The sequence below is a fragment of the Erythrolamprus reginae genome, chromosome Z (genome assembly GCF_031021105.1).
Source record: "Erythrolamprus reginae isolate rEryReg1 chromosome Z, rEryReg1.hap1, whole genome shotgun sequence".
NCBI lineage: Eukaryota > Metazoa > Chordata > Lepidosauria > Squamata > Dipsadidae > Erythrolamprus > Erythrolamprus reginae.
The window spans coordinates 86316628-86341823 of record NC_091963.1 but is presented as its reverse complement, the minus strand read 5'-3'; the positions used below and the strand labels follow the sequence as shown (position 1 = coordinate 86341823).

Sequence of the window (25196 nt, the reverse complement as noted above, 5' to 3'; positions counted from 1 at the left end):
AAGAAAAGGATAGCTGCGGATTACAAGGTGAGAGATAAGGTATATCTCTCGACGAAGTTCCTGAGAACAACACAAAAGTCCAAGAAACTAGGAGCTAAGTATGTGGGGCCTTTCCCAATTGTGCAGGTGGTAAATTCAGTGACAATGAAATTAGACTTGCCAAAAGAACTAAGGAAGATCCACCCAGTATTCCATGTAAGCTTGCTTAAGCCGGAACGGATCAGTGAATTGCGACCACCGCAACCAGATCCCCCTGCCCCACTACTCATTGAGGGTGAGCAACATTTTGAGGTTAAAGAAGTGCTTGATTCCAGGAAACACAGGGGGAAAACTCAATATCTGGTAGCTTGGAAACATTTTCCTGCATCGCACGCTGAATTGGTGGATGAGAAGCACATGAATGCCCAGAGGGAAATTGAACGTTTTAGACTGAAATACCCTGAGAAGCCTTAATGTGGAAATGTATATATTGGTGTTGTTTGTTTTGTTTTCTAGGACTAACATCCCCATTCCATATGACGGTCTTGGCATATTCGGGTTTCTTCCCGTGTAGCATTTGGAAATTTCTGGCGACGTTTCGACGAGGTCCCACTCATCATCTTCAGGCTGGTGCTTCTGTCCTTGTTCTAGGGCGAACACAGCGAGACCTGAGCTGCCTTCCTTCTATAAATACTTATATAAAAACCCGAATATGCCAAGACCATCATACCTGTCCCCGTGAAAATCTAGGAAAACACACACACATATATGTGTGTGTGTGTGTGTGTTTCCGTAGATTTTCACGGGTACAGGTATGACGGTCTTGGCATATTCGGGTTTCTTCCCGTGTAGCATTTGGAAATTTCTGGCGACGTTTCAACGAGGTCCCACTCGTCATCTTCAACTATATATATATATAGTTCTGAGTTCGGGTTTTGCCCCGTGTAATATTTTGCATATCTATGCGATGTTTCAGTGAAATCACATTCACCATCATCAGGCTGAAGTTGAAAGCTTCGTGCTGCTGTAAATATAGTTTGTTTGCAACTGCCATTTGTTCCTTATAAATAGTGGTGGGGGTGAAGATTTGGTTTGAATGTAGCAAATAGATTGGGTGGCTATGTTTTAATGATTTGATTGGTTGGTGGAATCACATTTAGTTGAAGGATTGACATGGTGATGATTATGATATTTTTTTTGTTTAGGGCTGGTTTTCAAATTTCTGGTAGGGGGATGTGTCATCACGTTTGTTCATACTGAGGGGGTGTTTTCCTATCTCTATGGCTTCCATGATTATTCTTTTATATACATGTTCTGTTTTGGAAAGTAATTTAGTTTTTTCGAAGTCAATTTCATGTCCTGTCTTTTGGGTTTCCTAGGATGTTGGATATTTTCTGGTTAGTGACAAATGACGTTTTGATATTATGTTTGTGGATAATTTTACTAATTTTGTCTGTGGTGCCTTTAATGTAAAGGAGGAGGGTGATACCATTATCCTGTTGTTTGTCTTGATTTTGGGGGGATGTCTCTTTTTTGATTAGGTTTGTAATTGTTTTTCTTTCAAATCCATTAGAAATTAATACATCTTTGAGTTTGTTCAATTCAGGTTTTAAGTGGTCATGGTCAGCTAGGCGTTTGGTTCTGGTGATGAGGGTTTTGGCTACTGATCTGATCTGTGCAGGGTGGTGGTGGGAGTGTGCATTTAAATAACGGTTGGTGTGTGTTTTCTTTTAGTAGATGGATTTTTTATAGATTAGGACATCCAGACATTGAGACATTAGGACATCTATTAGGACAAATGAATAATTCCCAAATGCTTCCAACTAAAATTCCATCCAAAACCCCCAGCCATTGAGAGGATCCTAAAAAGAACTGAATTAGCCCTAATTAGAAATGAACTCCACAAGAAAAGATTCATACTGGATGAAATCAACAAAAGTCTACTCTCTCTTCACCTTAAACTCAGCAACAAAATGCACCCAATACTCTGGGACAAATTAAAACAAATATAAATCTGGAGAGCTGAAACAGAAACCCAGTACAAGACAGACACACATAACAAGAAACTCCACAAACTAGAAAAACAGTACATAACATATCAGACAGGATCCTCCCCACTGCAGAAACCAGTGTCCTTTCAAAAGGATTCAATTTTGCAATAGCCCCCAAACTCATCCCCACTGAAAACATCATATGTGGAGTTGAAGCTACCCTAAATAAAATCAACCCAGATGAAGCCAACAAAATCAGACTTGAAGTCACCAATATTCTCTGCTCCAGCAAACCACCCAGAAGCAACATACAAAGAGAAGAACAAAATGCACTTATAAATTTGAAGAACGACAACAATATAATCATCCTCCCAGCAGACAAAGGAAACTCCACAGTGGTGATGAACACATCAGACTACAAGGAAAAACTATCCATCCTACTACAAAACCCTGCCTACAAACGTCTAAACACAGATCCTACCACCTACCTAGAAAAAACCACCAAATCCAAAATAAAAGCCTCTCCCATCAGTGAAGAGATCCAACAAAGAATCATCCCCAGAGAAAAATCTTCCATATGTCCAAAACTCTATGGCCTCCCAAAAATACACAAAGAAGGAATACCTCTCAGGCCAATAGTCAGCTCCATAGGCTCATCTCTGCAAAATATTGCCAAATTTTTAGCCAAATATCTATACAGAAGCTATCACCTCATATGTAAAAAAACTCATTCCACTTTATAGAAATAATTAAAAAACAAAACCTACAACTTGTAAGTTTCGATGTTGTATCCCTTTTCACCCAAATACCAATTAAAGAAGCCTTAACAGCTATCCAAAACAAATACAAGCCCCCCAAGTATATCTTAGATCTGACCAACCACTGTTTAACAAATACATACTTCATCTATAATGAACAAAGATATAAACAAATAGAAGGAGCTCCCATGGGATCACCCCTCTCACCTGTCATCGCAAACCTCTACATGGAACATTTTGAAAACTATGCCTTGGAGAAATCTAAACACAAACCCAAACTTTTGCTGAGATATGTAGATGACACTTTTGTAATTTGCCACATGGAAAAGAGAAACTGGACAATTTCCTCACACATCTCAATAGCCTACACCCCAAAATACAATCCACTATGGAAACAGAAGCCAATGATCAACTTCCCTTTCTGGATGTCCTCATCTATAAAAAACCCAATGGCACCCTAGGACACACCATCTACCAAAAGAAAACACACACCAACCATTATTTAAATGCACACTCCCACCACCACCCTGCACAGATCAGATCAGTAGCCAAAACCCTCATCACCAGAACCAAATGCCTAGCTGACCATGACCAGTTAAAAACTGAATTGAACAAATTCAAAGATGTATTAATTTCTAATGGATTTGAAAGAAAAACAATTACAAACCTAATCAAAAAAGAGACATCCCCCAAAAATCAAGACAAAGAACAGGATAATGGTATCACCCTCCTCCCTTATATTAAAGACACCACAGACAAAATTAGTAAAATTCTCCACAAACAATATCAAAACTTCATTTGTCACTAACCAGAAAATATCCAACATCCTAAGAAACCCAAAAGACAAAATCCAACTCGAAAACCAAGGAATCTATGAAATACCATGCAAAACATGTGCAGTCATCCATTGGACAAACTAATCGAAGAATAAACACACACATTGCAGAACATAAAAATGCAGTCAAAAAAGAAGAAAAAACTTCCTCCCTTTTCCAGCACATTAAAAAAACAGGACATGAAATTGACTTCGAAAAAACTAAATTACTTTCCAAAACAGAACACGTATATAAAAGAATAATCATGGAAGCCATAGAGCTAGAAAAACACCCCCTCAGTATGAATAAACGTGATGACACGTCCCCCCTACCAGAAATTTGGAAACCAGCCCTAAACAGAAAAACATATCATAATCATCACCATGTCAATCCTTCAACTAAATGTGATTCCACCAACCAATCAAATCATTAAAACATAGCCACCCAATCTATTTGCTACATTTAAACCAAATCTCCACCCTCACCACTATTTATAAGGAACAAATGGCAGTTGCAAACAAACTATATTTACAGCAGCACAAAGCTTACAACTTCAGCCTGATGATGGTGAATATGATTTCACCGAAACGTCGCATAGATATGCAAAATATTATACGGGGCAAAACCCGAACTCAGAACAATCTACATACATATACCTGTGAAAATCTACGAAAATAAATAAATAAAAATAATGTATGTATGTATGTATGTATGTATGTATGTATGTATGTATGTATGTAGATTGTTCTGAGTTCGGGTTTTGCCCCGTGTAATATTTTGAGTAATATATATAAACCCAGGAAGCTTTGCAATTGCTTGCGGGTGCGCGAGGGCTGCCAATCAAGTACTGCTCTTACTTTCCCCAGATCATTTCGATCGATCCCTTCCTTGGAGATACGGTATCCCAAATAGTCCAGTGAAGACTTGTGGAACTCACATTTGGAAAATTTCACACATAATTTGATGGCTAGTTTTTTCAAGAATTGTTGCAACAGCTTCACACGATCTTCTAGCGTTCTCACTAAAGATGAGAATATCATCTAAATAGATGAGCACCCCCTTGTACAAGTGGGGGTGGAGCACCTCATTGATGTACTGCATGAAATCTGCGGAGGCTCCCTGCAGTCCAAAAGGCATCACCCTGAATTTGAAGCTTCCCAGTGGACAGTTGAACGCAGTTTTCCATTCTTTCCCCTTCCTGATTATAGTAGTATGCTTCTCTCAAATCTAGCTTGGTAAATATCTTGCCTTTGGACAAGTGGTTCAGCAAGTCTTTCATGAGGGGAAGGGGACAGATGTTCTGCACACATTGCAATTTATCCTCCAGAAGTCAACACACAATCTGAAACAACCCACTTCCCCATCTTTCTTCTCATTGAATAGCATTAGGGTGGTAACCTTCGATTTTGCTGCTTGGATAAACCCCCTCTCCAAGTTGGCACTGATATACTTCCTCAGCTCTTCCTTTGGGGACATCTTCAGTTTTGGGAGTGTTGTATCCGGATTGAATTCTATCGAACAGTCCATTGGCCAGGAGAGGGGAAGTGTGTTACACTTCCTCACTAAACACCCTCTTTAAGTCTCAATAGTCTCTCAGCACCTTATGAGAACCTGGTGGAGTGGCCTCCCTCGCAGGGGCTGCCAATTGAGGATAGGTTGGCACCCCAGACGTCAGCCCTTCTCGGTGCTTCTGGTCCCTCAGAGGGAGTATTGGGCCAACATGCACAGTTAACTTTCAGTACGCATCCTCCCATCTTATGTCCACTTATCTAGCCACGCCAGGCCCAGGATGATGGCTTCTGACATCTTGGGGACTACTATGAAACAAAGACTTTCACAATGTCACCCGACCCATAACTCTACAGGCTCAGTGAGGAGAGCGGCTGAGGCTCCCCTGATTAGTGATCCGTCCAGTTGTTGGAACTGGATGGGGCTCGATAGGGCCCTTGTACAGATCCCCAGCTTTTCACCATTACCTTACTGATTAGGCACTGCAAGCAACCCATATCTATTATGGCATCTCCCTCCACCACCTTTCCAATTTCTGGTACTTTACTCTTTGTCTTTGAGGAATGGGTGAACTGCTTCACTCACCATTGGGTGGTCTTCATCATGCACCTTTCATCTCAACAAGTTGCTGCTTTTTCCAGAGAGGAGGTCTTGTCATCGTCTGGAGGGGAAGGGTGCTCCTCCAACTGCAGTACCAGCCATCCCGATTCTGACAGTCTTGGGCTCCTCTTCCTAGAAGCGGGAAGTGGCCTGGAAGCGAGCTGACGTAGTCCCCATCCACAAAAAAGGCAAAAAGACCGACCCAGGTAACTACAGACCAATCAGTCTGACCTCTATACCTGGAAAAATACTGGAGAAAATAATCAAAAAACAACTTACCCACTTCCTAGAAACAAACAAGATCATATCCAATAGCCAGCACGGATTCATCAGAAACAAATCATGCCAAACCAATCTCATATCATTTTTCAACACCATAACCAAGTCAGTTGACCAACGCAACTCAGTGGACCTCATATACTTGGACTTCAGTAAGGCTTTCAATAAAGTCGACCACAATCTCCTAATCCACAAACTAGAAAAAAATGGAGTAGATTACTACACATGTAGATGGATAAACAGTTGGCTGACCAACCGCACCCAACGAGTTGTCCTCAACGGCACCAAATCCACATGGAAAAAAGTAGACAGTGGAGTACCACAGGGCTCTGTCCTGGGTCCTGTACTCTTTAACATCTTCATCAACGACCTGGACGAGGGAATAAAAGGGGAACTAATAAAATTTGCAGATGACACCAAGCTGGCGGGGGTAGCCAACACCCTTGAGGACAGGCTCAGAGTACAAGAAGACCTAGACAGACTATCACAGTGGGCCCATACCAACAAAATGAGGTTCAACACTGACAAATGCAGAGTCCTCCACCTCGGCAAAAAGAACCCTAGACATACATACAGCCTGGGAGATACCCCACTCAGCAGTAGTGACTGCGAAAGAGATCTTGGAGTCTTGGTGGACAATCAACTAAACATGAGTCAGCAATGTGCAGCAGCAGCCAAAAAAGCCAACTCAATCCTAAGCTGCATCAACAGAGGAATACGCTCCAAGACCAGGGAAGTACTAATACCACTCTACTATGCCCTGGTCAGACCCCACCTGGAGTACTGCATCCAATTTTGGTCACCTCACTACAAAAAAGACATCGAAACTCTGGAGAACGTGCAAAAAAGAGCAACCAAAATGATTAGGGGACTCGAAACCAAGACTTACGAAGAGAGATTGAGAGAACTGGGCATGGACAGCCTAGAAAAAAAGAAGGTCTAGAGGGGACATGATAGCAGTTTACAGATACTTGAGGGGTTGCCACGGTGAGGAGGGGGTCTCTTTATTCCCCAGGGCACCAGAGGGCCGGACGAGGAACAATGGTTGGAAGCTGACCAAGGAGAGATTCAACCTGGAAATAAGGAAGAACTTCCTGACGGTCAGAGCGATCAACCAATGGAACTGCCTGCCAGGGGAGGTGGTGAACTCCCCAACTCTGGACACCTTCAAGAGGAGATTGGACTTCCATTTGGCTCGGGTGCTGTAGGGTTTCCTGCTCAGGCAGGGGGTTGGACTCGATGACCTAACGGTCCCTTTCAACTCTATTAATAAATAAAATAAAAATAAATAAAATAAATAAATAAATAAATATTCCCTCGTCCAAGTCGTTGATGAAAATGTTGAAGAGCACAGGGCCCAAGACTGAACCCTGTGGTACCCCACTGCCTACATTCTTCCATGTGGATTTGGAACTGCTGAGGACAACTCGTTGGGTGCGGTTGGTCAGCCAGCTATTGATCCATCTGCATGTGTGGTAGTCTACTCCGCTTTTTTCTAATTTGTTGATTAGGAGATAGTGGTCGACTTTGTCGAAAGCTTTGCTGAAGTCTAAGTATATGATGTCCACCGTGTTGCGCTGGTCTACTGATTTGGTTATGGTGTTGAAAAAGGATATGAGATTGGTTTGACATGATTTGGTTCTGACAAACCCGTGTTGGCTGTTGGTTATTATCTTCTTTGTTTCCAGGTAGTGGCAAAGCTGTTTTTTTAAATTATTTTCTCCAGTATTTTTCCAGGTATTGAAGTCAGGCTAATAGGTCTGTAGTTGCTTGGATCCATCTTTTTCCCTTTTTTGTGGATGGGAACTACGTCCACTTGTTTTCAGTCTTCTGGTAGGTCTCCAGTGGCCCAAGATTTTTGGTAGATGAGGAGAAGAGGTTCCGCTATGTTGTCTGCCACTTCTTTTAGGACTCTGGGATGGAGTCCGTCAGGTCCTGGTGATTTGTACTCGTTAAGCTCCCTCAAGTAGTCCCTAATGGTAGCTTTGTGTTGAGTTTGGTTCCGGGGCTGTTATTTGCAGTTAGGTTGTAGGTTGGTTGGTGGTTCCTTTATGTGTGAAGACTGATGTAAAGTAGGTATTGAGCAGCTGTGCTTTGTCTCTGTTGTCGGTGATTTCGTTACCATCTTTGTTTTTTAGTATGGTGACTGTTTCCTTGATTTTTTTCTTGTTGTTTATGTGGTGGAAGAAGCTTTTTTTGTTATCGTTAATTTTCGTTGCGAGGTGCTGTTCGTTTTGAGCTTTTGCTGTTCTTATGTTTTGCTTGCAGGTTCTGGCTGTTTGCTGATATTCCATCTTGGTTATGAGTCCTTCTTTCCATTTGTTGTATTTGGCTTTTTTTCTTTTACGTTGTCTGCGAGGTCCTTGTTTAGCCATGCTGGGTTCATTTTAGTTTGTCTGCTTTTCTTTTTCGTGGGGATTGAATTGTTTTGGGCCTCAATGATAGTGTTATTTAGGGCTTCCCTAAAATCTAAGGGACTCAGAGTTGGAAAGAATCAAGTCGAATTCAGACGTGGCTATTAATAAATCTTACCCTGCGAGAAGCCCAGGCATGGAAATGATTTATTTCTCAGATGCTATTTGGTTCGCTGACAACTATTCCAACTCTCTCCTGATCCGAAGAATGGAACAGAGGGAGTTAACCAAGAATCTGGAGGTGGAATGGCTTGGAATGTTCTGCCCCCCCCCCTCTCCAGTAGGAGCCAGACAGAGTTCAACATTACGAAGGTGAAGAGAGGAATAGGCTTGGGGCTGAGATGAACAAACCAGAAGCAACCTATCTTCCTGAGTGGGGGTGGCTGAGATGCCCATGGGTTTCTGAAGATCCCCTTTCTCATGGCCCCCTGAAGTTACCTCTCTACACGGCAACAATGAATAATGTAGCCTCCCCTTCCATCCCAGTCCATGACTCCCTAAGTGAATTGCAAGATAGAGGCAAGCCGATGTCATATCAAAGGAATTCCTTGTGGGGGAATTTCAAAACCTGCTCAGCCCCGTTTCTCCTGCTCCTCTGATTGCAAACAGCAGACTGCTTCCTAAATTGCATAATAAGAGGGCTCCTGAGCCAAATAGACAGATAGAGGCGGAGACTTGTATTTTTCAATTGAAACGGGCAAGCAAGCCTGTGAAGAATTTTATGAAAGAATTTCTAATGATTGCCTATAATCTGAAGGGGTGGCCAGAAAACTGTTTGGTCCAAATTTTCAAAAGTGTCCTTGATCCAAAGTTGAGAGGTGTGTGAACTGCAGGTGGGAGGCAGCTGGCCCATTCAAGACTGGTATGCCATGGCAGTCGCTTTGGGTGAGGTAATTCTTGCTGAGAAGGGACCTCCCCCGTCCCACGCAACAAAGGATCTTTTAAGAGGCCACCTTTTCCCTTGTCACCTGGGCTCCCCTTGCTCAGGAGTTATGAGGGGAAAAATTGCTACAGATGTGAACAGACTGGCCATAAGGGGACAGACTATTTGACGCCCCTCTCTCCCCCAAAACCCAAGCCATGCCCAGTAGCAGAAAGATGATCTGAAGAAGCCCCTCCGCAGGGGTGCTGAGCCTTTTAAACTACAGAGCTGTGCCTCATGAGGATTTTGCTAAGGGTGAAAACCCTATGCCTTCAGGAACCAGCCTTGATTGGAATGAGGAGCCCAGTATAGAGGATGACCCAATGGTGAGTGAACCCATCCATCCGTTCATCATTAAAGCAAGGATTAAAGTAATGACCACTGGGGAAGAGGAAGAAATATGGGCTCTGATAGATACAGGGTGTTGAGATGCCTTATTAGCAAAACCATAGTGGAGAAGTTAAAAATCCAGACCAGGTCTTTAACGAAACCCATCCAGTTCCAGCAGGTGGACGGCTCTCTAGTGGGTGGAGTTCCCGCTATACTCCTGACTGAGTTAGTGCAGCTGCGGATAGGCCGGCACCGTGAATTCTTGAGATTTATAGTCGCCCCGAAAATGTTGGAAACAGTTATATTGGGTCTGGCCTGGATGGACAAATGAACTCCCACCTTTTGCTGGGAGGGTGGGCATCATAAGCTTTTCATCCCCTTGAGCTCTAACCCTTTTTCAGAGACTGACAGGAGAAACCCTCCTCCCTGGGAGGAGCCAAATGGGTCCTTAGCAGCGGTTACAATGAAGTAAGAAACACTTCCAGATCTCCTGAAGGTGCCCTTGGAATACAGAGACTTGGTAATCCAGTCTGACGCCAGTGATAGCTGCGGTGCTATTACAAGACAATGGAAGGGGACAGTTGCTGCCTTGTACATACCTTTCCAAGAAGCTGACCCCCACTGAGAAGAGGTGGGCTATCTGGGAGAAGGAAGCATTTGCTGTACGTGTAGCACTGGAGACATGGAGGCATTTTCTGGAAGGTGGAGCCATTCCTTTTGAAGTGTGGACTGACCATAAGAACCTGGAAGCGTTAAAGACCCCTCGGAGGCTTTCCCCTAAGCAAGTACGATGGGCCCAATATTTCAGATGGTTCAATTTTACACTGAAACATATCCCAGCTAGGAAGAACCTCATTGCTCACGCTCTGTCACAAAAACCACAGTACAATAGCAAGAGAGAGGAAGAAGTACAGCCAATCACCCCATGTTTTTCCCCGTATCTTGAAAGTAAGGAGAAAGCTGCACCTGTTCTCACCCGAGACCAGTCCAGGAGACAGGTTCCACCAGGGAAGGGGGAATGGGAAAACAAATTGAAGTCGGCTTTACCCACTGACCCATGGTTCAACAATCATAAAGAAATCCTAACACTGAGGGAAGGGTTGGCTTGGAAGGGAACCAAGCTGTATGTGCCTGCCAGCCTGCGACTAGATATTCTCCAAAGGAGTCATGACTCCAGACTAGAGGGCCACCTTAGGTTCCTGAAAACATTGCATCTGGCCCAGAGACAGTTCTGGTGGCCCAGAATGAGAGCAGAAGTCAAAGATTATGTGAAAAGTTGTGCCACCTGTGCCACCAGAAAGCACAGGCCCGGAAAATCCCACAGATTGCTGCAGCAGGTAGTCAACCTTAATAGGCCCTGGGGAGAAATAGCGATGGATTTCATAGTGAAGCTCCCCGAGAGCAAGGGAAACACTGTTATTTGGACTGTCATCAATTTGTTCTCCAAACAAGTCCATTTCATCACTTGTTCGGGGCTATTGAAGTCCCCCAGGACGATAAGTCCGGGGAACTCCACCGCCAACCCGGCCACCTCCTCGAATAGCACAGGCAGGGCTGTTGACACGCAGGTGGGAGGCAGGTACGTGAGTAACAAACCCACCTGAACTCCTAACTTCACCAGGAGGGACTCGCAACCCGCAGCCTCTGGAGCAATGAGCCTACGCAGGCAAAGGCTCTCCCTGGCTATAATAGCCACTCCTCCCCCCCTTCCCTGGGGTCGAGGTTGGTGCCATACCCGAAACCCAGCTGGGCAAATTTCAGAGAGAGGGACTCCTCCCTCCGGGCCCAGCCAGGTTTCGGTCACACAAGCCAGGTCGGCCTCCTCATCCAGGATCAAATCCCGGATGAGGAGAGCTTTATTTACCACCGACCTGGCATTGAGTAGCAACAACTTGAGCTCAGGGCCAGAATTACACTCATCACCAGTGCCTTGAGTTAAGCTCATGGAGCCGGAAGAAGGGATTGCTACTAAGCAGCGATCCCTCCTTCCCCTGGATTACCAATTCCCCTGGAATGGCTAGCTCCATGGCTTCCGCCATACCTGCCTCTCCCCAGCAAGACCAGGATATTTTGACCCTCTGCCACCCCAGAGATAAGTGTCCCCCCCCTCCTGCCCTTCCAGTGTCAGGTGTGCCAAAAATTCCATTCATGTCATATTCATTCATTTCATACATATTATAATCCCCCCCACCCACTCCATTCCATCTATCACCCCCCTCCCATTCATTTTCATTCACAGTATTCCATTCATTCCAATAATTACTAAAATAATCCCATTCACTCATACCATCACTACCACCCTCCCATCCACCCCTATTCATTCCATTCCTTTCAATCTGATAATTAAAAACATCCATCACTAAAACCCCAATAATTAATTATTAAATATAGATTAGTTAAAATACAATTCCCAATTAATTAATTAATTAAATTAATTAGATATTAAAACAGATAAAAATATAAAAATAGCTAAATATAAAAATATAAAAAATATAGAAAAAGGAGTCAATCAGCAGCTCTTAAGAAAACAACCGGTAGATGGCGCCAAAGTCCAAAAAATGGCTTCTTAAGGGTCTGGTATGATCGTCCACTTAGCAGTTTTCCAGGTTTCTGGGGAAAGAAATCATCAAAGTGCTGGCCCTGACCCCTGACCAGCACCCCCAGTCCAAGTCCATATGGCTTAGTTGTTATTTCCTCCGACTTCCTTAACCTTGTGTCCTTCCTTGCTCCTGTCGTTTGCTTCAGTCGCCCTCCAAAGTCAGCTGTTCTCCCTCGGCGGCATCTCCTCTCACAATAGTCCCTCCGGCTCCAAACCTGCATAATGATCTGGAACGGTACTAACCACTATACTTATTCTATCATTCTAGGAGATGAGTTTTGTGGAAAGGGAGGCCGCCTGTCAGGCCCAAAGTCATTATGTGAAGTTAAAGGTTGGCCTGACACAGTTTGGTAGTGATAGAGGAACAGGGGGGGGGGGGAGTGAGAGAGATATGCCACTACAGCCTGCTGGGAGGCCCCTCCAACTTGACCTCCTCACTGCTGCCTTTGTTGGCCTAGGCCCCATGTAGCCTCATCCACAGGGATGGCCAGGCATGTCCATACCTGACATTGCAGGGGTCTGCAATGCTGCCCCTATCCATGATACAATGTTTAGTTGCAGGGGGTATCCCAGGGTCCACTGGTTCTGTGCCCACCCCACTCCAGGGAAGAAAGCCCATGCTGGTGAGGCTAGCCATGGTGGCATTGCTCCCAGACCTGGGTGGGGGCTGCTGATGGTACTCCGTCCCTCCCAACTGCCAATGTTGTGAGCTCGCTAAGCCGGACTGATGAGCTGGCCTGGGAGGGGTGTATTGGGTAGTCCAAGTAAGTTTCACCCCATTGGAGAAGCTCTCTAGGATTCCACTTGCTGCTGTTTGAAAAGAACAGGTGTCCCCGCTCGATAGGTGGCCCTGGTGCCTCTCTGGGAAGGAGAACTTTGGCTGTGATTTGGAGTTGGTCCAATTCACATTTAAGCATTCAAACCAGTCAGAGAGATCCATCAACGACCAATGGCATGACAGCAGCTGGAACTTTTAGCTTTTGTGAGCATAATTTCTTGCTGTCTCCATTCCTGAGCCAAGAGCATCCAAGCATCCAGAGGGCCTCCCTTTACTTGGGGGGGAGGACTCAGACCCCAGACTGCACCTTGGAAGGTCTGCTCTAGCCATGATAGTCTGCTCTAGTCAAGGAGCGTCTGTATGAATCTCATTATTTTCGACCTCTCCGGCAGCTGTGAATTCCTGGGGTGAATTGTAGAGGCCCTGGAATTCCTTTTTTTTCCTTTTATTCTCCCTGAATTTTTACACCACACGGTGCTGGGTTGGATGCTGGTGCTCAAGTCCCGGACCAGAGTCTCGGGGTAGCAGGATGAGAATTGAAGAGAGATTCAGGTTAAATGTCAAGGTTCTAGGTAGCATCCAAACTAAATCAAAGTCCAAGTTAAAGAACTCCTCCAAGTTTCAATTCACTACCAGAGCCATCCTGGCACTTACACTGGGAAACCTGAATCTGAGTTTCCCACCCAGTTGAAAGTTCACAACTCTTGTCCCCCACCCTCAAACCTGTCATGTTGCCCACTCAGATTGTGCCAGCATGACAAGTCCTCCTTCCACTTCTGGCCAGGTGGAGGGCCTTGAATCACTCAAAATAATGCTTTTCAGATGCATCTGCTCCATAATGGAAATTACTCCCCCATGTTCCCATAAACATCAGGTCGTCCATAGATAATGGGGCAAGCCATTAATTTATCATCAACTTATGCACTGGGAGGATGGTTTACCTGACATTTTAGGAAAGTCATGTAATGAAGGCTTATTTCTGGTTATTATTTTGCTAATTTTAAGGACTGTTTATTATAGATAGAAATTACACAGTTTTATTATTTTACTTGAACTTAAAATCAAAACAATAATAATATTTACACATTATCCTGCAATATTAAACATTCTACATTAGACTAAATAAATACCTTTTTACAGGGTTTCTTTATTCTTGCAAAATCATTAAAATAATCTTCAACAGTTACACAGATTGTATCCACAGCATTGGATGCACCGAGCCATTTTTTTGTCATCAATTCACTAAGATGGGGCTTAAAAAAATAACAAAACATAAATGGCATTCAGAATAATTTTTAACAGTATTATTCAGCAATTGTGTCATTTTATACTATCTCAGCAAAGCTGAAATTGTATACTTTAATTTTTTTTAAAAGCGCATTAAATATAAAAGTCTTTATATTTACACTTGGTATAAAAGTGCATTAAATATAAAAGTCTTTATATTTACACTTGGTATAATTGTAAAGGAATATACCAAAATTATAGAGTAAAATCAGTAAATGTTCACAGCCAACATGAGCTGGTGGTTTAATATGTAATATAAAAAACATAGAGTCACCACCACTGTACCCTCTAAGGTGCACTCCCGCGCTCCCACGCACCCCAAAACACTCACCCACACACCCTTTTCCAAGGCTGCGCAAGGAGCCGTGGCTGCGGCCGCCCCGCCCTCCCAGCGCCTCCGGCTCTCTCACTCCCCTGGCTTCTCACCGCTGCCCCCCGCCTGCCTGCCCGATCCGCCCCTTTCTCCTCCACTTCCTGCTTTGGGGTGCGGCTCCTCCGCAGAGGTGGCTGTGGCTGCGGATTCTCGTCCTCCTGATCCAGCCACTAGCCGCTCCGAATGCTTTGGGAATGCCCACCCCGCCCCTCTCGCAGTCCCTTCGCCGAGAATTTGTTTGAATGTCGGGTGCGCGTGCGCACGCGCTCCCCATCCCCCTGCCAGCCTGCCTGAAACATTCAAACTAAGAAAAACCTTTGCCGGCCTCCACAGAGAAGAAAGGAAGAGAGAGAAGGAGAGAACAAGAGAGAGAGAGAGGGAGAGAGCAACAGACAGAGCAAGAGAGAGAGAAAATGAGAAAGAGAGAGAGAGAAAGAGGGGAGAGAAAGAGAGATAGCAACACAGAGAGAGAACAAGAGAGAGAAAGTGTGTGTGTGAGAGAGAGAAAGCGAGAGAAATAAAACAAGAGAGAAAGAGTGAGAGAGAAAGAAAACAAGAGAGAGTGAGAGGGAGAGAAAGCAAGAGAGAGAGAAAGAGAACAAGAGAGAAAGAGAGAGAGAAAGCAAGAGAGAGAGAGAGAAAGAAAACCAGAAAGAGAAAGAGAACAAGAGATATATATAGAGAGAGAGATAGAAAGGAGAGAGACAGAAAGTGAGAAAAAGAGAGAGAGCAAGAGGGGGGGGAGAGAGAGAAGATAGGAAGGAAGTGAGAGAGAGAGCAAGAAAGAAAGAGAGAGGAGAGAGGAAGGAAGAGAGTGAGAGAGAGTGAGAGAGGAGGAAAGCAAGAGAGAGAGAGAAGAGTAGAAGGAAGAGAGAGAGAGAAATGATAGAAAAAAGGGGAGGAAAAAAGAGAAATGAGAAAATGATTGAGGCAGAGAATGACAGGAAAGAGAGAGAAACAGAGAGAGAAGTGACTCTTGATTTAAAGCATATGGTAAAAGCATTTAAATAATAACAGAAAAAAAAAACCAGCCCTCACCCGTTTTTATTAATAGTTATTATTTTTGGTTTTGCTGCTTGTTTTAGTTTTAATAGTAATAGATTTTGGTTTTGTTTTATTATTAATTTCTTTTAATAAAAAAGAAGGGGTTTATTTATTTATTTGTTTGTTTGTTTGTTTATACAGTGATCCCTCGATTAGCACGGTCTCGATTAGCGCGAAACGCTGCAACGCGGTTTTTCAAAAAATATTAATTAAAAAAATAAAATATTAAAAAATAAAAAATAAGTCCACGCTAGTTCTCTCTCTCTTTCTCTCCCTGTTGCCGGCGTGGTATATGAGAGAGAAAGAGAGAGGCAGAGGTCGGGCGCATTACCGGGAGGTGGAGGCGGCGTGGGGACGCTGGGTGCCGGGGACACCGAGGAGGGGGTGGACGTCAACTGCGGGCGGGAGGAAAGCGAATGCCACGGGGCTGGGCTCGGCTCCCCCCTCGGCTCCCCCCCTTACCAGCCCCGCCGCGGAAGGCTCCATTCTGTTCCCTGGAGACCGCCGGCCGCTCAATCGGGCCGGCAGGGAACAGAATGGAGCCTTCCGCGGCGGGGCTGGTAAGGGGGGGAGCCGAGGGGGGAGCCGAGCCCAGCCCCGTGGCATTCGCTTTCCTCCCGCCCGCAGCCGACTGATCGTGGGCTCCTTCGCAACCTCGGAGAGCTTCCTGGTTTTCGTGAGCTTTCATGCCCTGGAAGCTCTCCGAGGTTGCGAAGGAGCCCACGATCAGTCTCGGCTGCGGGTGGGAGGAAGGCGAATCCCCCGTGGGCTCCGTTACATCTTCCGCTGCCAGCCAGGCCATGCTGGCGGCAGCGGAACAATCGCTGGCTGTCAACTTTTCTTTTTAAAACTGGGCAGGAGCTGACTTGCCTCCCCAGTGCTAAAAAGAAAAGTTGACAGCCAGCGCTGCGACTGACGGAATGCTGAGCCTCCCGTTTTCTCTCCCCCCCCTCGCCCCTTCGCCTCCCTGTGTTCCTAGGAGAAGTGCTGGGGATTGAGGCAAGACAGACCTTCTGCTCCTCACCAGCACTTCTCCTAGGAACAAAGGGGGGGCGAAGGGGCGAGGGGGCGGAGAGAGAACGGGAAGCTCAGCATTCCGTCAGCCGCAGCGCTGGCTGTCAACTTTTCTTTTTAAAACTGGGCAGGAGCTGACTTGCCTCCCCAGTGCTAAAAAGAAAAGTTGACAGCCAGCGCTGCGACTGACGGAATGCTGAGCCTCCCGTTCTCCCCCCCCACCTCGCCCCTTCCGGTTTCGGCGTTCGGCAACGGAGTCCGGCGCTGGGGCCATGCGGGGCCGCTCATCCAGGGGGGCGTGGACTGGCAAGTCGCCCTCCTTTCTCTTTCTTTCTCTCTCTTATACCACACCGGTAACAGGGAGAGAAAGAGAGAGAGCGGAGGGCACCTTGCCGGTCCACGCCCCCCTAGATGAGCGGCTCCGCACGGCAAGCGGCAAGTGATCTTGGGGTTTCCCCTTTGCCTGGGCGGCGGGAAGACCAAGGGAAGGTTCCTTCAGCCGCCCAACACCTGATCCGCTCCGCAGCGCGGCAACGGGGAAACCCCATCTTCGGCTCCTCGCTGCTTCCGCGCTGCGGAGCAGATCAGCTGTTGGGCGGCTGAAGGAACCTTCCCTTGGTCTTCCCCGCCGCCCACACGCAAACTCCACCATCTGCGCATGTGCGGCCATGAAAAAAATGGCGCACATGCGCAGATGGTGTTTTTACTTCCGCATCCAGTATAACGCGGAAATCGGTTAGCGTGGGAGGTCTTCGAACGTAACCCCCGCGCTAACCGAGGGATCACTGTACTTCTATGTCGCCCAGTCCCAAGGGGGCTGCTGCTCAGACACTATACTTTTCCGCCCACTATACTTTTCCACCCACCCCGAAAAAAAATTAGAGGGAACATTCAGTATAATTGCATTCCCCATATTTAATTTTTGGCACAGGTCATACATCGCAGAAGGACCAGGGTATCCTTCTGCGCTGGCTGGAGGGGTTGGGAGTGGGAGGTACTGTTCTTCAGTGGTTCTCCTCCTACCTTTCTGGTCAGTCACAGTCAGTATTAGTGGGGGTCAGAGGTCAACCTCTAGGTCTCTCCCTTGTGGGGTGCCTCAGGGGTCGATCCTCTCCCTCCTACTATTTAACATCTACATGAAACCGCTGGGTGAGATCATCCAAGGGCATGGGGTGAGGTATCATCAGTATGCTGATGATACCCAGCTGTACATCTCCACCCCATGTCCAGTCAACGAAGCAGTGGAAGTGATGTGCCGGTGTCTGGAGGCTGTTGGGGTCTGGATGGGTGTCAACAGACTCAAACTCAACTCTGAAAAGACGGAGTGGCTGTGGGTTTTGCCTCCCAAGGACAATTCTATCTGTCTGCCCATCACCCTGTGTGTGTGTGGGAATTATTCACCCCCTCAGAGAGGGTCTGCAACTTGGGCGTCCTCCTTGATCCAAAGCTCACATTAGAGAAACATCTTTCAGCTGTGGCGAGGGGGGCGTTTGCCCAGGTTTGCCTGGTGCACCAGTTGCGGCCCTACTTGGACCGGGAGTCACTGCTCACAGTCACTCATGCCCTCATCACCTCGAGGCTCGACTACTGTAATGCTCTCTACATGGGGCTACCTTTGAAGAGTGTTCAGAAACTACAGATCGTGCAGAATGCAGCTGCGAGAGCAATCATGGGCTTCCCTAGGTATGCCCATGTTACACCAACACTCCGCAGTCTGCATTGGTTGCTGATCGGTTTCTGGTCACAATTCAAAGTGTTGGTTATGACCTATAAAGCCCTTCATGGCACCGGACCAGAATATCTGTGAGACCGCCTTCTGCCGCATGAATCCCAGCGGCCGGTTAGATTCCACAGAGTTGGCCTTCTCCGGGTCCCGTCGACTAAACAATGTCGGCTGGCGGGACCCAGGGGAAGAGCCTTCTCTGTGGTGGCCCCAACCCTCTGGAACCAGCTCCCCCCGGAGATCAGGACTGCCCCCACCCTCCTTGCCTTTCGTAAACTTCTTAAAACCCACCTCTGCCATCAGGCATGGGGGGAACTGAGACATCTCCCCTTGCCTATGTAGTTTTATGTATGGAATGTTTGTGTGTATATTTTTATATAAGGTTTTTTTTAGGGTTTTAATGTAAAATTGTTATTTTAGACTTAATATTAGATTTGTCATTGTATACTGTTTTATCACTGCTGTGAGCTGCCCCGAGTCTGCAGAGAGGGTGGCATATAAATCTAATAAATAATAATAATAATAATAATAATAATAATAATAATAATATAATAATAATAATAATAATAATCACAGCAGTTTCAGTACTGTAGCTTGCACAAAGCCCATCTAAAATAAGTCCAAATAAACAGCAACTGGAGTTACAAAGTCATTATACTCTTCTTCACCTAACTGAAGAGTAAGAATGCGACAAAATTTTAAACATCTTCAGAATCCAAGCAGAGTACTTTTTCAGGATCCAATCAGTCACAGGAACCAGAGATTTAGTTTTCCAGGTTTTCAAACCCTGGAGCCCATTCTCAGGAAACCCTTTTCTCTCCAGTTCCCTGAGAATGGGCTAAGGGATGGACTCCAGCATGAATCCACAAACCCGAAAGACTAAACTTCTAGTTGCAATGGGTGACTCATATTGGATCCTGCAACATTATCCTTGGACACATAGTGCCTTAATTCATGAATACTTTTGGAAGTTTATTAAAAAGCCCGGCTTATGACATATACAAAAAAAAAGAAAATATTCATATAAATCAGATATATCCAACCTCACATAAGATTAAATGGACACCGGGATGATCTCTGTTAAATCAAGACATTTGTCTCTATCCCAGTGGGGGTCAGGACCCCTTTGGGGTTGAGTGTTAGGAACCAAAGCTCCTATTCTGGTGCCTTGGAACATATTTTTCCAACCCTACCAATCAGGCGTTTACAGTAGGAGTGTTGTTCTGACCTTCCTGCCAATCAGCTTAAACTCTGTAGGGAGAATTGGCGTTAGATTTATAGTTGGGGATCACCACAATATGAGGAATTGTATTAAGGGGTTGCGGTATTAGAAAGGTTAAAAACCACTACAGAGAGCTCCCCCCACCAACTCAAAGCTTTAATCTGCAAAAAAGCAATGTGGAAGAAAAGCATGTTATATGAGGAGGTAATGGTTTTAAGATGTCTATAAGTGCTGTGAAAATTGGAATTTGTTCTTTAAATATTCTTTTTAGTTTTCTCTATTGTTTTTAATTCTTATATCTTTATCTTTTTTATTTTTAATATCTTTTCATAATTATCTTTTAATATATAAAAACATCTCTAATAAAAAAAATTAAAAGGAAAGGGGGAGTGGAGAAGGAAAAATAACCTCTAAATCAATGAAGACTTCATCTAGCAGGCTTGAGCAACCTTCTTTTGCAATATCATCTAAGACAGCATCAATGCATGCATGACTGCTTATCAGAATCTCTTCCATCATAGGGGGCAAATATTTCTTCTTTAAACTGATGATTGACTCCCTTGGATAAGCAAGAAAAAATATTTCAAAATCTTGTTAAATGTAAATAAAAGTTAAATCAAAGCATTCTGTGATACTGTCCAATGATAGCCTCATTAAAGTATTATTGACATCCTCATGACAAAGCTTTACTAAGCTATTAATAATAATTTCTGAAGGATCAAGTTGATGTTACAATACGTAAACATGATTGTTCAATTCAGCAGCATATATGAGGATAATCTGATCTTCAAATTGTGTAACAAGGAATCTTCAATTATTCTTGAAGTTTTTCAATAAATCTTTACCAAGTAAATTAGTAATGCATAAAGAAAATATTATTTAAAAAAATACCTGGGATACAGGAGACTGGCAATTGCAGTGAAGGGAGAGAGAGGAAGGAGAAAGCAGTAAGCTAGGTTGAACCACATGTCCTGCACTGTTGAAGACTGAGTGAAAAACCGGAAGGATTGACAGAGTACAAGCTTTTATAGTATGGGCTCAATCCTGATTGACTGACGGACGAGGTCAATCTACTGACTGCTGTCTCCACCTCTCTGGAGAAACCTAATGTAGATTGTTTGAGGATTTTTGGAATGTATGCTAATGTCTTAATACCTGAAGAGAGAAGCCTTAAGGGGCAACCTAAATGGAGAAGATTAAAATTTGTGGGATGTGATGAGCATTCAAAAGGATATAGATTTTCAGTATCGTATGGAAAGGTAATAATATTCAGAAGTGCTAATTTTGAAAAACATAGTGGCTGGGATCGTATCCATGCAAATACATAACTGTTTTTAGGTAGTGATCAATTACATCAGGATACTTTTGAGGTGAGAAGTTCTCCAATATTATAAAGTGTGAAACAGGAGAGTAGAGAGGAAAGTAATGTTTCTGAGTCAGATGAAGTATAGGTTGCAGATAGTGATGATATTCAACTTCCTAGAAGGTCTGAAAGATCGAATTTTGGTAAACTAAGTGTGTTTGTATGCAATAATAATAATAATAACAACAACAACAACAACAATTTATATTTGTATGCTGCCCCTTTCTGCAGACTCAGAGCAATACAATGTGTGAAGCACAAAGTTACAATGAAATGTTGCAGATACCACCAGAAGAAGTAAGTAACTGAAAAAAGGCACTGAATGAAGAATTTGAGGTGTTCAAGAAGCAAAATGTTTTTGACTGAGAGATCAGAAAGCAATAGGATCTAGATGGATTTACAGAAGGAAAACAATGCCAGATGATAGTTTAAAATAGAAAGCTAGATTAGTTGCACAAGGGTATGTTCAAAATTATATGTTTAACTATGATAGAACATATTCATCTACAGTCAAAGCTGAGTAAATGAGATTGATTATAGCATTAGCATTTAAGAAGGGGCTTAAAATTAAACATCTAAATTTCAAATGTGTATATTTAAATGAAAAATTATCAGATGAAGATTATTTGCAAATAGCACCAGGATTTGAGCTTAATGACATTAGTAAAGTTTATAAATTGAAGAAAGCACTATATGGATTAAAACAATCTGCTAGGAATTGGAACACATGTCTGAACATAAAATTGTTAAAAATGGGCTTCAATAGAAGTATAGCAGATACATGTGTGTATATCAAGGATCATGGGGATAAACAGATTGTGATTATTGTATATATTGATGATATGTGTATGCAAAGGAAGATCACATAATCAAAACAGTGTTTGATGAATTAAGAAAATCATTTGTAGTAAAAGATTTATGGTATCTTAGACATTATCTTGGTATAGATCAGTGATGGCGAACCTTTTTCCCCTCAGGTGCCAAAAGTGTGTGCGTACATACTATCACGCCTGCACGAGTGCCCACACCCATAATTCAATGCCTGGGGAGACCAAAAATTGCCTCCCCTGCTACCCAGAGGCCCTCTGGAGGCCAGAAACAGCCCATTTCCAAACTTCTGGTGGGCCCGGTAGACCCGTTTTTCACCCTCTCCAGGGACCAGAGGCTTCCTTGGAGCTTAGGGAGGGCAAAAACACCCTCCCCCCCCAGAGGCCCCCCAGAAGCCAAGTATACCCTCCCAGAGTCTCTGGGTGAGCTGAAAATCAGCTGGGCTAGGGCAACAGCTCGTGTGCCCTCAGATATGGCTGCACATGCCAACTGTGGCACCTATGCCATAGGTTCACCATCACTGGTATAGATGTTATAGATATGAATGGAAAAAAAGTGAATTTATAGGATGCTAAATCTGTAAAACCTGTAATGTATGTAGATTTCCCTTAAACAAGATGATGGTGAAATGTTTGAATATCCAGATCTGTATAGATCTATAATAGGTAGTCTTTTACATATAGCAAATTACACGAGGCCCGGTATAGCCAATGCTGTAGGAGTATTAAGGAGGAGAGTTTCAAAACCAATACATGATTGGCAAGGGATTAAGAGAGCATTAAGATACTTAAAGGGTACTTTAGAGTATGGTTTTAAAATTTAACTGAGGCAAGGAAATGTATTGTATAGTAGATAGTTCATTTGCAAGTCTAGAAGATAAGAAGTCATGTACAGAATTTGTAATAAAATTTGCTAATGTACCAATTATTTGGAAATCAAGAAAACAGACTTGCATAAATCTGTCGACAGTTGAATCTGAATTTGCAGCATTATCCGAAGTATGTTGTGAATTGTTATAGATTGAACAATTGTTAAAGGATCTAGGTGAAAATATCGTAAAACCAATTACTGTATATGAAGATTCACAGATCTGTATGTGCTTGGCTGATGCAGAAAATTGGAAGGCCAGAACAAAATATATTGCTGTAAAATACTGTGAAACAGTTAATTCAAAATGGAGAAATCAAACTGAGTTACATAGAATCTGAGTTTAATACTGCTGATGGATTAACAAACTCATTGTATGATGTCAAACACAACAGAATGATGAATGAACTCTATATCACTGTACTTGAATATTAGAAGGGGTGTCAGGATATAAACCTGAAGTAATATTACAAGTACAGTAGAAGTAAAGTGAAGGCTGAGCCATGGTGCTTCAGAAGAATGATGCAATCTGTTCTATGATCTGATTGGTCAGTACATGTATATAATGTAATATATTTATAATGTGGTCTGGTTTGATAGTTTGGTTTAATGGTTTAGTATAGTCTGGTCTGATAGTGATTGGTTGGTTGGTGGTTTATTCTGTAATATAGTGTAGAGTAAATAGTTATTTTTTGATACTACTGAAGAAGTAAAAGAGCCTTCTGAAAAAAGAACTCCTGCTATTGTGACTTTATTGAGAAAACTACCTTGTGCCTGGTTTCCGTCACGTTTTCAACACAAATTCAAAATAACTCTGACATGTACATGAAAAAATAAAAATCAGATTTGATTCCAGGAACACTTTTCTTTAGACTACTCTTTGTATGTTCTTTCCAGATTCAAAAGGCCAGGCCAGTGTCTTTAAAAAAAAGGCTATTCCAGATGGAGGACTTCAAAACAGTAATCACATGACTTTAAGCAGCTAAACAAACACTCTCTTCCTCTTCAAAGCATTTTCCTAATTAGAAATCCTTAAAGCTGAGAACTGTCAAATGAGTTTGAGATGCAGTATGATGAATACTTTGCAAAATTCTATGAAAAAGGAAGGGTAATGGAAGATTCAAGTAGTGAAATACATGTCTTAAAATATGATCCAAAAGGCTCTGCAATGTGTTTTATAGATGTTTTATAGAGGGTCTACATTACACAATATATTGAAAAGTTATAGAAGTTATTATAGGCATAACTTAGTATGTTGTATAAAAATTAATTACATAAACTTCAAAAGTTTGAAAACCACTTGTTTAAATAAATTTTGCATTTGGAAAATTCAAGATCTGCTACTTGTATTTACTTGCTTTCATCCTTCCCACATTTTGTTTTTCCTTTTGTATAGTTCATTTATCTGTTTGCTTTTGTCAAATTTAGTTACCACATCCCACTGAAATATACTGTATTTTTCGGAGTATAAAATGCACCTTTTTTCTCCCTACAAGAGGCTGATAATTTGGGTGTGTCTTATACTCTGAATGTAGGTTTTCCCCCCCAGTCCTAACTATCTGCTAACTATCTTCCCAGCTCTTACCTTGCAGGGTCTTTCATTGTTTCTCTCTGTGAAGAATATATATTTTCCAAGCCCTAAGTCTTTGCAGGGTTGTTTTCATTGCTCTAACTTGCTCCAAATAAGTTTCTTTCAAGTCCTAAACAGGTGCTAACGATGTTGCCAGCTCTTACCAGCTTGCAAGCTCTTTCATTGTTACTCTCTGCAAAGAATGTTTTCCAACCCCAAGTCTTTCAAAGTTTTTTTCATTGCTCTAACTTGGTCCAAATAAATTTCTTTCTAACCCTAACCAGGTGCTAACAATGTTTCCAGTTCTTACGCACTTGCAAGCTCTTACATTGTTACTCTCTGCAAAAAAATGTTTTCCAAACCCTGACTTTGTAGGGTTTTTTTCCATTGCTTTACTTGCTCCAAATGTTTCTTTCCAGCCCTAACCAGGTACTAACAATGTTCCCAACTCTTACCGGCTTGCAAGCTCTTTCATTGTTTCTCTCTGCGAAGAATATTTTCCAAGCCCTAAATCTTTACCAGTTTTTTTCCATTGCTCTACTTGTTTCAAATGTTTCTTTCCAAGTACTTACTGGCTTGCAAGCTCTTTCATTGTTACTCTCTCCACATAAAGTTTTTTTAAAGCCTTAACCAGGGGATAAAATAATGTGCTGGATAAGGATGCTAGCCAGATGAATACCTAATAAGCAGATTCTTTTCCCTATTTTCGTCTCCAAAAACTAAAGTGCATCTTATATTCCGGTGCGTTTTATACTCCGAAAAATATGGTATATTAGAATCCGAACATATATTAGTGTATTATTAGCAAAGCAGCAAAATTATATAGTATTATCAAAACATAGTTGTGTATTACATGTAATTGTCTACTATTTTATTTTATTATATTAAATGTGGATTTTTTTTCATTAAAAAAATCAGTTAGCAAAACTTA

At 43.1% G+C, this 25196-nt stretch overlaps 1 protein-coding gene and 1 long non-coding RNA gene across 3 annotated transcripts in view; one reads left to right on the top strand and one right to left on the bottom strand.

The window, feature by feature from the left end:
- The window catches only part of EXOC3 (exocyst complex component 3), a 145286-nt gene that overhangs the window by 20422 nt on the left and 99668 nt on the right, over positions 1-25196 (bottom strand). For both annotated transcript variants that reach the window (XM_070727750.1, XM_070727751.1), the window contains exons 9-10: positions 20046-20196; positions 14105-14227 (exon numbers count right to left, since the gene is read on the bottom strand). In XM_070727750.1, coding sequence (XP_070583851.1) covers positions 14105-14227; positions 20046-20196 — 274 coding nt within the window. The remainder of the gene's footprint in view (positions 1-14104; positions 14228-20045; positions 20197-25196) is intronic.
- The window catches only part of LOC139153611 (uncharacterized), a 33004-nt gene extending 7808 nt beyond the window's left edge, over positions 1-25196 (top strand). The window contains exons 2-3 of the long non-coding RNA XR_011556860.1: positions 21232-21297; positions 23593-25196. This is a non-coding gene — a long non-coding RNA (uncharacterized lncRNA). The remainder of the gene's footprint in view (positions 1-21231; positions 21298-23592) is intronic.